The 17,361-nt window shown below is 44.1% G+C and overlaps 1 protein-coding gene across 11 annotated transcripts in view; it reads right to left on the bottom strand.

The window, feature by feature from the left end:
• The window catches only part of LOC147024593 (uncharacterized), a 49,994-nt gene extending 32,646 nt beyond the window's left edge, over positions 1 to 17,348 (bottom strand). For 3 of the 11 annotated variants that reach the window (XM_085884651.1, XM_085884642.1, XM_085884652.1), the window contains exons 1-6: positions 17,239 to 17,275; positions 16,396 to 16,531; positions 5,922 to 6,815; positions 5,123 to 5,239; positions 2,500 to 2,571; positions 2,051 to 2,290 (exon numbers count right to left, since the gene is read on the bottom strand). In XM_085884651.1, coding sequence (XP_085740777.1) covers positions 2,051 to 2,290; positions 2,500 to 2,571; positions 5,123 to 5,239; positions 5,922 to 6,633 — 1,141 coding nt within the window. In that variant the 5' untranslated portion in view covers positions 6,634 to 6,815; positions 16,396 to 16,531; positions 17,239 to 17,275. The other 8 variants (XM_085884644.1, XM_085884650.1, XM_085884649.1 and 5 more) reach the window with 8 other exon arrangements.
• Between the last annotated feature and the right edge of the window lie 13 nt (positions 17,349 to 17,361).

The raw sequence follows: 17,361 nt of genomic DNA, 5'->3' as shown, positions 1-17,361 counted from the left end.
TGTGCTCACGAAGAGCTAACAAAGCACTTTGGGTGAGAAACAGTGGCAGGCTGACACCTCATGTCAACAGCTTCCCTTGGCTGCAGTGTCAAGGTCGTTCCCTCCACCTCGTGCCTTCTCGCGGTTCGGCTGGAGATGTGGTGAGATCCATACTGCGTGATCATTCCCGTGGAGCTCACTCACTCCACACTCAAAGTTTATCGCTAATCTGCAAGGTTCATCTCTGCATGACCATTCATTTTCATACTCACTTCAACTGCACGTTTGTTTCCACACTGTGAAAGGTTTGTTCATCTGCATGCTTGTTTCGACACGACAAAAGGTTTAATTGTACCTTCGGACACTGGAAGATTTTAACTTTGATTCATGCCACGAATCCTGGTAAAAGGGGTGTGTGTTAAAATGTGAGTGTAAAGTTGCCTTTGTAAAGATTTGTTGAAGTATTTGAAACTGCATTGAAATATGTGTAACTTTGATTTCGCATTGACCGTGACTTGTACCTTCCTGTGCAGAAGTTTACAGTTACTGATTTTTGATGGAATTGTGATTGCATTATTATTGACTGATATTAGCGCATTTTAACAGTGGGTTTGAAATAAATTGTATTTTAAAGTCCCTTCTGTTGTATGTCGCTGGTTATCACCTGGTTGGTTGTCAATTCATTGATAAGTTTAAAGTGATCGTATTTATTGTCTGCGGTGTTACCCCTTCGAGTATTCAAGGAATACTTTTTTCCGAAACTTGGAGGCCGCACATAACAATAGGCAAAAAAATAATAACCCAGGTTACGTGCATGAAGCAAAAATATACCTTTTGCTTATGATTCAAAACACCTCACTGCACTGAATGTAAATAGTGGAGACTTGCAATACTCTTCCCTACCTAGAGGCGGCGTTACACGATACACATTTACATAGAGAATTTGCGTTTCCCACCCCCCCCCACCCCACCCCCCCCCACCCCCCCTCCACCCCAACTTCACCCCTCCAAGACCACTGGCAGAGATTAAAAAAAAATACCACTATACATTCATTGCAGTCATGCTGATCCTCTGTAGCAGGTCTGGATGCAATTGGCCCATAACTTTGGGAGGAGTAGCGTGACAAACACACAAACAAAAACACACACAAACACCAGTCCGTGAATTATAGTAAGGATTCCCTCCCACACGCTATGGACGTAATTGGCCCTTTTCTCTCACCCACTGGTGCCTTTCAATTTGTTCGGGATGGGAGGATCATGGGCTTGGAGGCAGGGAGCACAGCAAATCAGAGGGTGCCCATGATATGGTAGGTAGAGGCTTTAAAGAACTGGAGTTAATTGGGGATTAGTGGTCTGAGTTGTTCAGCCAAATTCAGAGGGTGGCAGTCTGCGTCATAGTCTGGAGTCTGATGGAGGAAGACACACAAGCAGCACGAGTTGCAGCTGAGGCAGTAAAAGCCACGCACAAGTGCAAGTGCCCTGACGAGCGTACCCATGCTGCACATCCTGGCGTACCTCCAAAAAAAAGGCTATTAAGGACCTATACCTCCCTCATCTGTCTCACTCTGTGTGAGCCTGTTGTGGTTAACATTAGTTTAAGTTAGGCGTCGAGCCCATCGTTGTTTAGAGCAAGCAGGTTCCATTACAGTTGTCCCCGTCTTTTCCCTATTGCTCATTTTCTTTCTTGTATCCCCTTGCCCTTGTCAAATAAATCTCTTACGATTTTGAGTCGTGATCAGGCCAAGAGGATGAAGCTTGCCAAGAATCTTGGTGTGCAAACCAAATTGATAAATAATTATACCACCACACTATGGTTCGATACATCTGCACAGCAGTGCCTCCCACTCGGCGTCTTGTGAAGTTAATCTCTGGCAAGAACTAGTCTGGCCCTTTGGGGCTAGAGTGGTTTCATTACAATACACTACAGAAATCTTAGTTTCAGACTAGCCTTAATACAACAGGTACACGAGCGAGATATACATGATAAAAGAATATATCGATCCATAATACATTACTGAGATGTACATGATGAAGTGAGATGCAGTACAAGATTTAAAAAAATGATTACTTTCAGAAATGAGCTTCGTATTGGCTTCAGAAGCAGAGCCCCTGGGTTGACCTTGTCCTTCCATCCGTGCAACATCATGTGCTGGCCATTCATGTCTCTCAGATGTCGGGCGACGCCTGGAGTTGCAAAATGGGCGAGTACGACCTGAGTCAGTGCTGCAGGGAGGTTGTCCCGGAGCAACGAAAGGAAAGAAGGATAGAGATGAATCGATGTGGAGAGAACGTGGCGAGGATGTTGTGTCTGTTTCGGAGAGAAACAATAATGACAATGTTGGGTAACAGGTTTCTCACGGTAAAACCATGGCCAAAACAAACACATAAATAAGTCAAAGTTGCATTTTTATGTTAAAATTATTAAAAAGTAAAGTTGCAATGTATACCTTTCATGGAATGGTGAATTTAATTTCAGGAAGAGCGGCACAAAAACACTTTTCCAATTTACTGTCCTACCTTGAAGGAAACCCGTCGGCCTGACCTCTGACTTGATATTGCAACGGCAATTATCAGATACACCTCCACATTCTGCAGTAAGCAAACAACATGGATGATTTTCTATGTGGAGCATTATAAAATAATGATGAGACACCTGAGATAAAAAAATAGAAATTCAGAGTCGGCAATTAGTGATATTCAAAAACAAAGAAAAACTGATTCATTAAAAAAATTGGCGTACCAAGCATGATTTGGAAAGAAATTATGCAATATTCATTCCTTGAGTAACAACCTCATTCATACACACATCTGGAAAGCAATCGATCTAGTCTTAGAATTCTATTTTTCTGCTGTGATGCGAATTGAAAATCCAACTGGCTCTATATGTATCGGCAACTCATATGATTAGAGTTATGTGGGGTATCCCAGAATTAAAATGGCCATGAGAGAAGGAGTTTGGATCGATAGGACTGGCAGAATATATTGGACGAATGTACACTCTCCTCTGAGCCGTCTAATCTGGGTTCAAATCTTGACAGAGCTAAAACCGGTCACCCTGGTATTTGCCCATGCAGGTCAATGGATCATTCCATGGAAGAACAACAATCCTTGGAAGAAGAATAAGCCAAAGGATCTCTGCCAGCAGTGGTCTTTTGTGGAGATTAAAGATCCCACGGTGTCTTTCACAGAGCCGGCGAGTTATCGCTTGCAACCAAGACAAATTCCAAATTGCTGCCACCTTCAGGAGCGACGTAATGAACGTCAGGCCTGGCCAATTTGTTCATGAAAGACACGAGTCAAAAATGTTCCCTGGTCGACTACACAAGAAGGTGGCAATAACTGAGGCCATTAAAATAATAGTAGGAGAAAAGGGGTCTGGTCGATGTGCAACCCATTTAAAATACTGGAAAAAAATCAACAGAATGTTGATGGAGGTAAGCTAACCACCGTGGTAAACAATGAAAAGGCAACGTTTTGGGTGTTAACCCTTCATTGTAGCAAAAAGAGTCACAGGATAGGGGTGAGGGAGTCAGAGGTGCATGCACGAGAGGTCAGGGAGCACATGGGGTTGTGAACTGATTTTGACAAATGATCAGGGTTCAGGGATAGGACAATTCCCCCAGGATTGGTGTATTATATTAGGATGACTTGTCGTACCCTGTACCATCAGGAGCAACATGATGCAATACATATTTTCAGAGAGAAAATTGGGGTCATCCCCCCATCGTGAAACACCAAGTAAAAGGACTATGATGGTTTTAAGCAGGAAAAACAAACAAACAAACAAAAACATTCCCATGCACACCCCAACTACGAGAAGTTTTCAACTCGTTTCACACAGCGGTTCAGGAGTATGCCTGGTGTTGGCTCAATGGATAGGGTGGCGGACTTGGGATCCTAAGATCCTGAGTTTAAATCCCACTTGGATGTTGAATTAATGCCAGGTGGGGTTGACTCTGTCATCCTTCTGAGGCTGGCAAAATGAGTATCAGCTTGCTGGTATCCTGTGTCGGAGTAGCGACCCAGCCAGGATTATGCTCAATAGCCAAGGAGACTGCTTAGGCAACACCAATGCTCTGCAGAGAGTATGGTACCAATGGATGGAATGCATGGTTCAGGAGTGCATGGACAAACAAACAAGACGACGTCGTCGTGCAAAGCACGATACTTGCAAAATCCATAAAACAAATTTGACCTAAAAAAATAAGTGGTTGGTTGAATTCAGTAACCTGAAATATAAATCCTCTTTAAATTTCAAGTCAATCGGTGGAAAATTGACAATTTTAGAAATGCGGACGAAACTTGGAGGACATGGGTGTGTGACAAGGAATAATTTTTAAAGTGATTCTTCACCATTGAGAGATAGGATGAAACCAATATATAACACGATATCTCAAAAAGTTGTGGCCGGATTTGAATAAAACTTGCTGTACACGTTATATTATGTGTGTGGCAAGGACGAATTGATTTGATTTAGGTGAAGATCTGAGCCCGAATTTGGATACGATAATTATTTAATTTTTTAAGTGATTCTTCACCATTGAGAACACTGATATTGAGAACATTGGTAGGGCCAAAAACGATATATAGTATGATATTTCAAAAATGTATTGGGCCAGATATGTTCGCGTGATTCAGGCATTGCATGGCGGAGGTTTGCTCTCTACCGAGTGCCCTTTTAGTTATTATAGATTAATATTGAGGCCAATGAGAGGTGGGCCTCTCGAGCAGTGCTGAAGGCAACCTGCCTCGCAAAAAGAAAACTTGGAATTAAAACATGATGGGAGGTTGGCTTTTACCAGCCAACCCAGGATAGTACCAACACCCATGCTATAAAAGTCCTTCAATGGCCTCAATATTTTCAGTCTCCTGGGGGTGGGATGCTGGGCGTTGTATTTGCCATTGGTGTGGTGGGGGAGGGTGGTGGGGGGCTTGTGTGGCTACGGGCTTGTCCCTTTCTTCTAGATTATTTTTATGGATAAAATACAGAAGTGCACTGACATCTACTAATGCCTTTGTGCTGCATGTGATCTACTTTATTTAACTTGAAATGATAAAGCACTTTCAAACAGATATTTTATAGCTGTATCAAAAACCAATTTGATGTATAAATGCTTCGATATTTTACTGGATGATGTACCTTGATCTCCTGGCTCTGCCTTCACATTCACTGCTTGCCATGTGTTGGGCTGATTGGAGTCATTTTGCTCTGCATTGCATGAAGTTGGGAGATGCCCCAATGCCTTACTCTCTGCGTCTCAAACAAATGACCATTAGAAGGCTGGTACTTGTCTGTCATGCAGTGCATTTAATAATGCAAGGTCAGATATATATGATCTTTAATCATGAATTTGATGAAAACTTCCAGAAGTTTAAAACAAAGAGCACATTCAAAGATTAAAACTAAAGAATCTTTTTTCACCAAATTTCCGGTTCCACAATAAAAAATTTAAAAAGTCACAAAGTTAAAGTGTCGCAAAATTAAGTGTCAAAAGCCACATAAAACAAGAGTAGCAACTTACTATTCGTCATATTTTATACCAAAAATACACTTACAATGGCATTTCTATTTCAATAAACCTTTTGTTCTATCCTCTTTCAATATCTCTCACCCTCAAAACCTTGAATGATCAATGCAAAGATCAGACCTACAAATGTAAATTTAATTGATTAAATCATGCATTGGGCAGAGCACATTTTGATACATCTGTCACGAGTCACACAAACTCAAAAACAGATGGGATATACAAGCGAAGCTATATTGAAAGAAAATGAGCATGAACCCATCACTGAATCCTCCCAACTAGCAACGTCCCACCCCCCCCCCCACCCCTCTCTCACCCACCCCAACACCTCCCCTGCCATCAACTCCAAGCCGTATTTGAACTTGTTTTCAAGCAGGAAGCATATAGCACATATGCAGTCTCATTCATACTCACCTGTCGGTGCAATGGAACCATCAGATGCCCCTATATACATTGCATTTCCATCCAAGCCACTGGCAATCTCCCCAAAACTATCTGCAACCTCTCGCTCATATGCCGATTCCATGGCTGCTTCCCCAGATGCTGAAATGACCCCTTCAAAAGCCAACGGTCCATCGTATTCACCACTTGCATGGTACTCGTCACCCTCAGCAGTAATATAGGTGCTTGCTGGCTCGCCAGTGGCCTGCAACCCAGCCTCCAATGCACCGAAACGTTGCGCAGCAGACAGTAGTTCTCGGCCAAGGCTTTTCAGAGTAATCACCAAGGCCTGGAGAACATCAGCCAGGACTGGGGGTGATGCTGGAGGTGGCTCTTCCTCGACTGAAGCGCAAGCAGCTAATGCACGACATAATGCAGTGCAAGCTTCTGGAGCCAATCGGCGACGGGCAGCAGCAAGTAGTCGTTGACGCCGCAGAGCAGAAGAGGCATTGGCACGCAGTGACTCCATATCACTGATGCCGAGCTCTTGTTGCAATGTGGCAGCGAGACTAGGTGGGCCACCTAATGCTACGAGCAAGCCAAGAAAGTCCACAGGAGGGTCAGAGCATGCAACACCGACACCCTTCTCGTCAATCATCTGATCCCTGTTGTCATTTGCGTTCGCTTGCTGGGACAACGAGACAACCGAGCGCAGGCGGCATGACAACGTGGCTGCACCAGCCATTTTTTACCCGGACTATTAAAATGCACAAATCAAAAGAAGAAACACACAGCTCTGGCTTCCCGATTCAAGTCCAGGTGATGACAACTGCCTGGAACCTCAGAAGCAAGTTGTTTTGGTGGTGATGTTTAGCTCTTGGATTTACCTACTTGTTATATTCCACTTTTGTCACCATAAAATTCTACCTGCAATACAACAAACACAAGGCAACATTTATAATAACCTTTCATTAGAATTCTAAAGTTTATTAACATTGATGTATCACACCTGGGTCATTAAATTGTTTGACAATTTACTATATCTTTATGCAGCAAACAAATGATAAGTACTGCATTGAAAAAGGTGATTCAAAATAATGTGCTCATATGTTGAAATCATCTGCTGTGTCTCAGATATTATTGCACTTAATATCCAAATTTTTACAATGTACATAAGTAAACATGTAAAAACACCATTTAATAGTTATTTTGTCAAATAGTCAAAATCTCCACCATTTTGAATATTTGACAACAACATGCACAAATGAGGCACAACATCCCAAAAAAAAATTGGCACACAGTCATGCTCATATTAACTGAGATGTTGCCTACTTCCTGAACAAGCACTTCCTGTACGTCTTGCACATTTTGAGGGTTAGTACCATAGACCTTGTCCGACAGGACCACACCCTGTACCCTCCCACACGTCCCTCTCCCCAGAGGTAGAAGCACAGTGGTAAGATCCAGATCTCTTTTGTTTCGACAAAAGGGAAAGCCTGAAACATCAGCACCTTTTCATCTTTCATGGTGGATAAATCAACCATTCTCTTCTTGTGACATCAGGAGACATTGGAGGATATTGAGTATTGGCTCCACAATGACCTATCCACAACTCATGAAACTCTGCATCAATTAAAGCTCCAACATCTGTGTGATAATGGGGCAGGACACCATCTATTAGTAAAAGAGTGATGTCATTGTGTCCGTCAAAGGCTATTCTACAGGGTGGCCACAATGTCTCATCACCCCTTTGTAAAAATTGTGACAGTGCCTTTATCATATGAGCTGAAAACACAAGTTACACCACATACATGTGCAGGACTATTACATTATATTACACATTTTACAGCACATGACAAGCCTTAAGTGTCCAGTGGATCCGTTTGGGCTCCACCATTGTCATTAGAGAGAATAATTTTGTGCCATGTTCTGTGGGACATTTCCAGAGCATTTGTGGGGTCATACGATTAAAAGCAAGTCTCACTTCACATGGTTATGTTCACTCGATCTGAAAAAAGGGAATAAAGGAAACAAATTAACACTGCATATAAAGGCAATGTCAATTTTAACAAGGGTTGACAAGACATTGTGGCCACCCTGTAAAAGATTCCTCCTGTCGTAGAATAAAAAAAAAAAAAGTGATCCCGTTGTGAAGCTAATGATCTTGGAAAAAGATTTACTGGGAACAAAAATATGTGTCAATTAATAAAAATTCCCGTTTTAAAAGCCTTCCTTTTAGTGAGAGAAGAAGTGTGATTTGGAGCTTAATGTAGCAGAGCAGGACTTGGAGCTTAATGTAGCGGATGAGGATTTGGAGCTTAATGTAGCAGATGAGGATTTGGAGCTGAATATAGCAGAGCAGGATTTGGAGCTTAATGTAGCGGATGAGGATTTGGAGCTGAATATAGCAGAGCAGGATTTGGAGCTTAATGTAGCGGATGAGGATTTGGAGCTGAATATAGCAGAGCAGGACTTGGAGCTTAATGTAGCGGAGCAGAATTTGGAGGTTAATGTAGCGGAGCAGGACTTGGAGCTTAATGTAGCGGATGAGGATTTGGAGCTTAATGTAGCGGATGAGGATTTGGAGCTGAATATATCAGAGCAGGATTTGGAGCTTAATGTAGCAGAGCAGGATTTGGAGCTTAAAGTAGCGGAGCAGAATTTGGAGGTTAATGTAGCGGAGCAGGATTTGGAGCTTAATGTAGCAGAGCAGGATTTGGAGCTTAAAGTAGCGGAGCAGAATTTGGAGGTTAATGTAGCGGAGCAGGACTTGGAGCTTAATGTAGCAGAGCAGGATTTGAAGCTGAATGCAGCTGATGAGGATTTGGAGCTTAATGTAGCGGATGAGGATTTTGACCTTCATGAAGCGGAGCAGGATTTGGAGCTTAATGTCGCGGAGCTGGATTTGGAGCTGAATGTCGCGGAGCTGGATTTGGAGTTTAATGTAGTGGAGCAGGATTTGAAGCTTCATGAAGCGGAGCAGGATTTTGAGCTTCATGTAGCAGAGCAGGATTTGGAGCTTAATGTTGCAGATGAGGATTGGGAGCTTAATGTAGCGGAGCAGGATTTGGAGCTTCATGTCGCGGAGCAAGATTTGGAGCTTCATGTCGCGGAGCAAGATTTGGAGCTTCATGTCGCGGAGCAAGATTTGGAGCTTCATGTCGCGCAGCAAGATTTGGAGCTTCATGTCGCGGAGCAAGATTTGGAGCTTCATGTCGCGGAGCAAGATTTGGAGCTTCATGTCGCGGAGCAAGATTTGGAGCTTCATGTCGCGGAGCAAGATTTGGAGCTTCATGCAGCAGAGCAGGACTTGGAAAATAATGTTGCTGAGCAGGATTTGGAGCTTAATGTAGCGGATGAGGAGTTGGAGCTTCATGTTGCGAAGCAGTATTTGGAGCTTAATGTACCAGAGCAGGATTGGAGCTTAATGTTGTGGATGAGGATTTGGAGCTTCATGTGGTGGAGCAGAATTTGGAGCTTCATGTCGCGGAGCAGGATTTGGAGCTTCATGTAGCGGAGCAGGATTTGGAGCTTCATGTAGCGGAGCAGGATTTGGAGCTTCATGTTGCGGAGCAGGATTTGGAGCTTAATGTCGCGGAGCAGGATTTGGAGCTTAATGTCGCGGAGCAGGATTTGGAGCTTCATGTAGCGGAGCAGGATTTGGAGCTTCATGTAGCGGAGCAGGATTTGGAGCTTCATGTCGCGGAGCAGGATTTGGAGCTTCATGTCGCGGAGCAGGATTTGGAGCTTCATGTAGCGGAGCAGGATTTGGAGCTTCACGTAGCGGAGCAGGATTTGGAGCTTCATGTGGTGGAGCAGGATTTTGAGCTTCATGTAGCGGAGCAGGATTTGGAGCTTCATGTAGCGGAGCAGGATTTGGAGCGTCATGTAGCGGAGCAGGATTTGGAGCTTCATGTAGCGGAGCAGGATTTGGAGCTTCATATCGCGGAGCAGGATTTGGAGCTAAATGTCGCGGAGCAGGATTTGGAGCTTAATGTCGCGGATGAGGATTTGGAGCTTCATGTGGCGGAGCAGGATTTGGAGCTTAATGATGCGGAGCAGGAATTGGAGCTTCATGTCGCGGATGGGAATTTGGAGCTTAATGTTGTGGGGCAGGATTTGGAGCTTCATGTCGCGGAGCAGGATTTGGAGCTAAATGTGGCGGAACTGGATTTGGAGCTTGATGTTGCAGATGAGGATTTGGAGCTTAATGTCACGGGACAGGATTTGGAGCTTCATGTAGCGGAGCAGGATTTGGAGCTTCATGTAGCGGAGCAGGATTTGGAGCTTCATGTAGCGGAGCAGGATTTGGAGCTTCATGTCGCGGAGCAGGATTTGGAGCTTCATGTCGCGGAGCACGATTTGGAGCTTCATGTAGCGGAGCAGGATTTGGAGCTTCATGTCGCGGAGCAGGATTTGGAGCTTCATGTCGCGGAGCAGGATTTGGAGCTTCATTTCGTGGAGCAGGATTTGGAGCCTAATGTTTTGGTAGGAGGATTTGGAGCTGAATGTAGCGGAGCAGGATTTGGAGCTTCATGAAGCGGAGCAGGATTTGGAGCTTCATGAAGCGGAGCAGGATTTGGAGCTTAATGTCATGGACGAGGAGTTGGAGCTTAATGTCGCAGAGCAGGATTTGGAGCTTAATGTACCAGAGCAGGATTTGGAGCTTTATGTACCAGAGCAGGATTTGGAGCTTTACGTTGAGGAGCAGGATTTGGAGCTTAATGTAGCGGATGACGATTTGGAGCTTAATGTTGCGGATGAGGATTTGGAGCTAAATGTGGCGGAACTGGATTTGGAGCTTGATGTTGCAGATGAGGATTTGGAGCTTAATGTCACGGGACAGGATTTGGAGCTTCATGTAGCGGAGCAGGATTTGGAGCTTCATGTAGCGGAGCAGGATTTGGAGCTTCATGTAGCGGAGCAGGATTTGGAGCTTCATGTCGCGGAGCAGGATTTGGAGCTTCATGTCGCGGAGCACGATTTGGAGCTTCATGTAGCGGAGCAGGATTTGGAGCTTCATGTAGCGGAGCAGGATTTGGAGCTTCATGTAGCGGAGCAGGATTTGGAGCTTCATGTAGCGGAGCAGGATTTGGAGCTTCATGTAGCGGAGCAGGATTTGGAGCTTAATGTCGCGGAGCAGGATTTGGAGCTTAATGTCGCGGAGCAGGATTTGGAGCTTAATGTAGCGGATGAGGATTTGGAGTTTAATGTTGCGGATGAGGATTTGGAGCTTAATGTCACGGGACAGGATTTGGAGCTTAATGTCACGGGACAGGATTTGGAGCTTCATGTAGCGGAGCAGGATTTGGAGCTTCATGTAGCGGAGCAGGATTTGGAGCTTCATGTAGCGGAGCAGGATTTGGAGCTTCATGTAGCGGAGCAGGATTTGGAGCTTCATGTAGCGGAGCAGGATTTGGAGCTTCATGTAGCGGAGCAGGATTTGGAGCTTCATGTAGCGGAGCAGGATTTGGAGCTTCATGTAGCGGAGCAGGATTTGGAGCTTCATGTAGCGGAGCAGGATTTGGAGCTTCATGTAGCGGAGCAGGATTTGGAGCTTCATGTAGCGGAGCAGGATTTGGAGCTTCATGTAGCGGAGCAGGATTTGGAGCTTCATGTAGCGGAGCAGGATTTGGAGCTTCATGTAGCGGAGCAGGATTTGGAGCTTCATGTAGCGGAGCAGGATTTGGAGCTTCATGTAGCGGAGCAGGATTTGGAGCTTCATGTAGCGGAGCAGGATTTGGAGCTTCATGTAGCGGAGCAGGATTTGGAGTTTCATGTAGCGGAGCAGGATTTGGAGCTTCATGTAGCGGAGCAGGATTTGGAGCTTCATGTAGCGGAGCAGGATTTGGAGCTTCCTGTAGCGGAGCAGGATTTGGAGCTTCATGTAGCGGAGCAGGATTTGGAGCTTCATGTACGGAGCAGGATTTGGAGCTTCATGTAGCGGAGCAGGATTTGGAGCTTCATGTTGCGGAGCAGGATTTGGAGCTTCATGTAGCGGAGTAGGATTTGGAGCTTCATGTAGCGGAGCAGGATTTGGAGCTTCATGTAGCGGAGCAGGATTTGGAGCTTCATGTAGCGGAGCAGGATTTGGAGCTTCATGTAGCGGAGCAGGATTTGGAGCTTAATGTAGCGGAGCAGGATTTGGAGCTTAATGTACCAGAGCAGGATTTGGAGCTTCATGTTGCGGAGCAGGATGTTGAGCTTCATGTCGTGGATCGGGATTTGGAGCTTCATGTCGCGGAGCAGGATTTGGAGCTTAATGTTCGGATCTGGATTTGGAGCTTAATGTCATGGAGCATGATTTGGAGCTTCATGTCGCGGAACGGGATTTGGAGCTTCATGTTGCAGTTTCAACGGTACCATTTTTATTTTTCTACAGTTCAGTCGGCACCTTTTAGAATAAAGCCTGATGGACAGCAAAGGAGCACACAAAATTATATACAGTGCCGTAATATTTCTTGAAGCAAGAAAAAAACTCGAGTTCATTGGCCTCCAAAGCCAGACTGACTGAGCAGCCTCTGCCATGCAAAGTCCTTCCTTGGCACACCTGAACTCCCATCTGCCTGCAAGACTTTCATCTGCAGCATGATGGAGCAATGTTCTCCCCTCTGGGCTGGCATTCATGCCTTACACCTTGCTCAGCTTTAAGCCATGGAAATCAAGGACTTCAAGGTTATTGGAATCTCTCATAATGAAGCTGTCTATGGACCTATCACCTCACCATCACAAAAATGTCGGTGGTCTTTCTGTCTTCTTCCCCCTCCTTTATGGTCTTGCACCTTCTGCACTCTCCGTTCAATGTCCACTGCCCCTCCCCACCCAAGGTATTGGCAATCCCCTCACAGTGGCAATTGGTCCACCAGCAATCCCCTCACAGTGAAACTGCCAAAATCCAGAACCACTGCTCACCTCCAACTATTTGTTCCTCTTTTATTCTGCCTGTGGAACCAACCTCCAGACTCTCCTCAATCTCATTCTTCCCTCCAGGTCTTCAAAACAGCTAGCTGTTCACCATCTCAAATCATCCCCAATCCAAAACCATGACCCCTCCCAAAATTTTGCTTCTGTATCCATCTTGTCCAACCCTTGCGTTCTCCCCGCCATCTCATCGTTAACAGCATCCCTTGTTTGTTCATTTCTGTCTATTTTCTCTCTCCACCATGCTGTTGTCATTTTCCCCTTCTGCTGCTCCTTTTGTTATGTTGCTTCCCGGTGAGTTCTGTGTTCTGGCTTTTCGATGAGCCGTGACTGTGTATACAACCCCCAAAAAAACAAACAAACAAAAAAAAAACCTTCGCATCCACATTGTTCAATAAAATAATGATTTTAAAGGTCGTATTAATTTTTAAAATTACCGGTAAATTTACCAGTCGACGAGTCTTTCCACCACCGTATTTAACACGTTACTTTAGTTCTTCGTGCCTCTTTTTGTGTCCTTTATGACATCTTTAAAAACAGGAACTTTCCTGTTTGGAATGATTTCCAATTTTGTTTGACTGCCAGGTCGGCAGCAAAGGTATCAAAAAAAAAAATTCTCTCACTCTCTCTGTGCATGTGTGATTGGGAGAAATTCAGAGCTAAAGTACTGCTAAACTGCAGGTTTGTTTTCCGATTCTTGTTCAAAATATAACATTCGATTGAAATGAAGTTGTTTCTCGATCATAAACTGACGTTTGTAGATTGACAGAGGTCCGGACAGGCACAGACAGAAGTGAAACAATTGCTAAACTCCGCTTCATGCTTTGTGGGCGTGGGATAACTATATAATAGTGCATGGAATGAGCACACAAACAACCACCACAGCCACGACGACAGTAGCAGCAACAACTGTGTGTTATAAAAGATCCTTTTTGTCCCCCGCCCCTCTGACAAGGTGAGGTTCCACGCTCCTCCGGCAAAGTCAGAGACGGGGTAGTGGCGGGGGGGGGGGGGGGGGAAGGACATTAAAATGAGCTCTGTCCCACCCACGGATCGTCTGTCCACATACTTGTTTGTACGTGATATTTGAGAAACCGTTGAACATTTCGCTTTTGTGTTGCAGATATCTATTCCTTATTACATTATCTTAACCTGACTATGACTGCTGTGATAGGCTGAATTATGTTGCCATGACAACCACCTCAGTGATGAGACTTGTGTATGTGATATTTCGTATTGCACAGATCTATTCCTCATGCAACCCAAAATGTGGGGAACCTGGAGTATCCCAACACAGGTGTCGTAGCACGGGAATAGCATTATTGTGTAGCATTTCCAGACAACTTTGATCTGTTTCAGCATCATTAAAAAAAAAAAAAAAAAAAAAAGAGATGAACGGCCCAACAATACCACAAGAAGAAAATGTAAGGCGCATCATTAGGCCTGGCTGATAAACATTTCTTCACATAAATGTTTGGGTTTTGTACTGCCGAAAACACAAGCTGTGACGATTTAGTCATTCAGTTTGAAAGTCATCAAAACAAATCACTTCTTCCTCAAAATCTTACAGAACTGTTATTGTCTATTAGGATCATTCTCGTTAAGAGCCTGCAAAAGCCTAAGTCTGTATGGGCGATGGATAAATATATAATTTAGTTACATTTCATCAAAATATGATAGTATGTAGGTTAACTGATCCCCAATTCATGTGCACAACACCTTGACCTTTTTTGGGGAACACTGACAGTTACTGGATATCGATATTACAGTCTCTGCATTTTCTCCCCTACTTAATGTTATTCGCATTTTGGACAGTTCCATGTTCAAATTTATTACCCTTGCAACTGATTTTCATTCAAGTCGATGATGATGGTCCATACTCTCATTTCCAGACATGCTTCACGCACTTTCTTTACATCCTCATACTTCCAATACTGTCATGGTCCTAAAAATTATTATATTAACATGATTCAAAACCTCCCTTGGAGACCAGTATGGAATTCCTTTCCGAATTAAAGTGTGAAGATGGGTGCAGCTGAGGTTGCAAATCACCCAGATGGGCAGAGTTTCATCTGGAGCTCTGTCTGTGACATGATATCTGACACATCACCATATTTGAGGTTTATTTTATGAGCCACCTGGGTCCTGTCACACTGTTATTATCTTTTCTTCTCTATGTTCGTTAATGTACACCACCCCTCCCTATTCCATCTCCAGGCACTATATTTTTTGTATACACTGTCGAGTGTCGTTTCAAAGGTAACACATAATATACAACAAGGGGAGCAGGAGACAAGAGGGGTGGGAGAAGGAAGGACAAAACAGTATGTAACAAAGACATGAGGAGATTTGTGAAAGGGAGAGGGATGGGGCAGCAGGGTACACATGGTAAACAAGATGGACATGACCTGGACTTTCAGGAAGGAAAACAGGGAATTTGAAGGAGGTGGATTTGGGGTGGATTAGCGGGGGTAGAAAAGATCGAGGTTTTGGATGGGGGAAGATAAGAGGTGGTGGTGAACAGCTGGTTTGAAGGCCTGGAGGGAAGGGTGGGATTGAAGAGACTGTGGGAGTTTGCTCCAATGGTGAGAAGAGAGAGGAAGGAAAGAGTGAAGGTGAACAGTGATTCGTGATTTTGGTAGTTTTACCAGAAGGGTATTGTTGGCAGACCTTGAGCACCCTGCGCAAATATGGGGGAGGTGGGGGGGGGGACATATCTCAGACAGAGTATGGGGGGCGAGGCCAGAGAGGAGACTGTAGAAGACAGAAAGACCACCGACCTGCCTGCGGTGAGAGAGTGAGAGACCCAAAGACTCTTTGATTCTCACTTGGCCACACTTAAATAGATACACAGGTACATACTGAAGGTACGAACCTCCATTAGTAAAGTCAACTCAACGGACAGGTAAACATAGCATGACGGTGAACCCTGCCAAACTTGACTGTGCTAATCGACGGTCATGGTTGCTTAGCAAGCTGCCCGGCCGCAGAGTTATCTGGGGCATGTCGACCCACAAGGTCGGGCGTTCAGGAGGAACACGAGTGCTTCCCCTTGTGGTAATTCCCAAACCCTGGATCCACAATAATATTAACACCCAAATAAGCAGGTGGCGTGTTTGTCGATTTTTCTCCAGGAAAACATTTTAACACAGCGCAGCACTTTCTGCAATTAAAATCTGAGACACCTGGAAGACAAAAATCCAACATGTGCACGGTAGAGCGAGCACAGGTTCCAATACAACCATGTAACATAATGTACGCATGTAAAAGCTATTATATTTAAGAGACGAATAGGAATAAGGGGCTGCGCACAAAATATGTGACTTTATTTTGGCAAATATGCGACCCCCCCCCCACTCCCCCGACCCCCGTGAGGCTTCGAATGAACCCACCCCCTAAAAAAAAAATGTGACAAAATGCCCTCCAGAATAGCCTTCCCTCTCACAATCATCACTGAAATGAGTTATTAATTGCACAATCATATCTGGTGAGGCACAAGACAATTATGAAATGTTCACAATGCATAATATTTATATCGAATGAAAACCATTTTCAACTGCAAATAAGGATAAGGTGCAGTTCATACTCAGATGCTCTCCCAGAATGGTCCTTCATCTTTCAATAGAAATGGGGTTTCCACATTGGACACGATTGCTTGATGGCATCACGTGACTGTGGCATCCTTCTTTCACCCACCCCGTGAGGCTCGGGGAAACACCCACCTATCCACCCCAAAAAAAGCATCACATGATTTGACTGAGATCCGGGAGAAAGGGAGAAAGGGAGAAAGGGAGAAAGGGAGAAAAAAAAGGAAAAAAAAGGACAAGAAGAAGAAGAACAAGAACAAGAACAAGAAGAAGAACAAGAAGAAGAATAAAAAACGGAAAAAGAAAAGAGCGGTAATACATACAGGTGGACATCCTGCCTTTACGAATCAGTAGGGGGCGTCTTGAAATAAAAATTGGAACAATCGTGTCACGAAATCCCAAATTAAGCTACTGTGTAGAATCCTCAACTAGTTAACAATTATAATTTGTGAAGAACATTAAAAAAAAAATCCTGCAGATTACACCTTCAAATGTAGAACAGCTCAGTTTAAATAAAATAATTAAAAAAAAACTCAAAGCTGACGTTACAATCTCTCCATTGTGTATAAAGTGTGTTCAGCGTTTACAGTAAAATTGTGTTTTGAAGAGGACACAACTTGTACAAGTAATGGAAGGAACCTGAGGCCTAGCAGCGATCATATACTCCTCCAACAAGATAGTCTGCTCACCAAATCTTCTTCTTCCTCTGATTATACGATGCACGTACAGGTTTTGAAGAGTAAACACAATTCCGAGCAGTCTGTTTATATGTATTTGTAATGAATGTATAAATCGATAAAATACACATTGCTGTCCCACGGCCGAGCTCACCCAATGCTCACCTCTCACGAAGCCTCACCGGAAGTGAGTCGTTCTCCGAAACGCCTTGAAAAACTGTTTTTTGTTTTTGCTCTTTATTATTATTTTGTCATTAAAATGTCGGATCCTTTAGATATATTTGAGAT

Source organism: Eptatretus burgeri, chromosome 6 (assembly GCF_056783735.1).
Source record: "Eptatretus burgeri isolate ZD-2024b chromosome 6, Ebu_testis_v1, whole genome shotgun sequence".
NCBI classification, from domain to species: domain Eukaryota; kingdom Metazoa; phylum Chordata; class Myxini; order Myxiniformes; family Myxinidae; genus Eptatretus; species Eptatretus burgeri.
The sequence above is the reverse complement of the archived record's forward strand: the minus strand, read 5'-3'. Positions and strand labels throughout refer to the sequence as shown.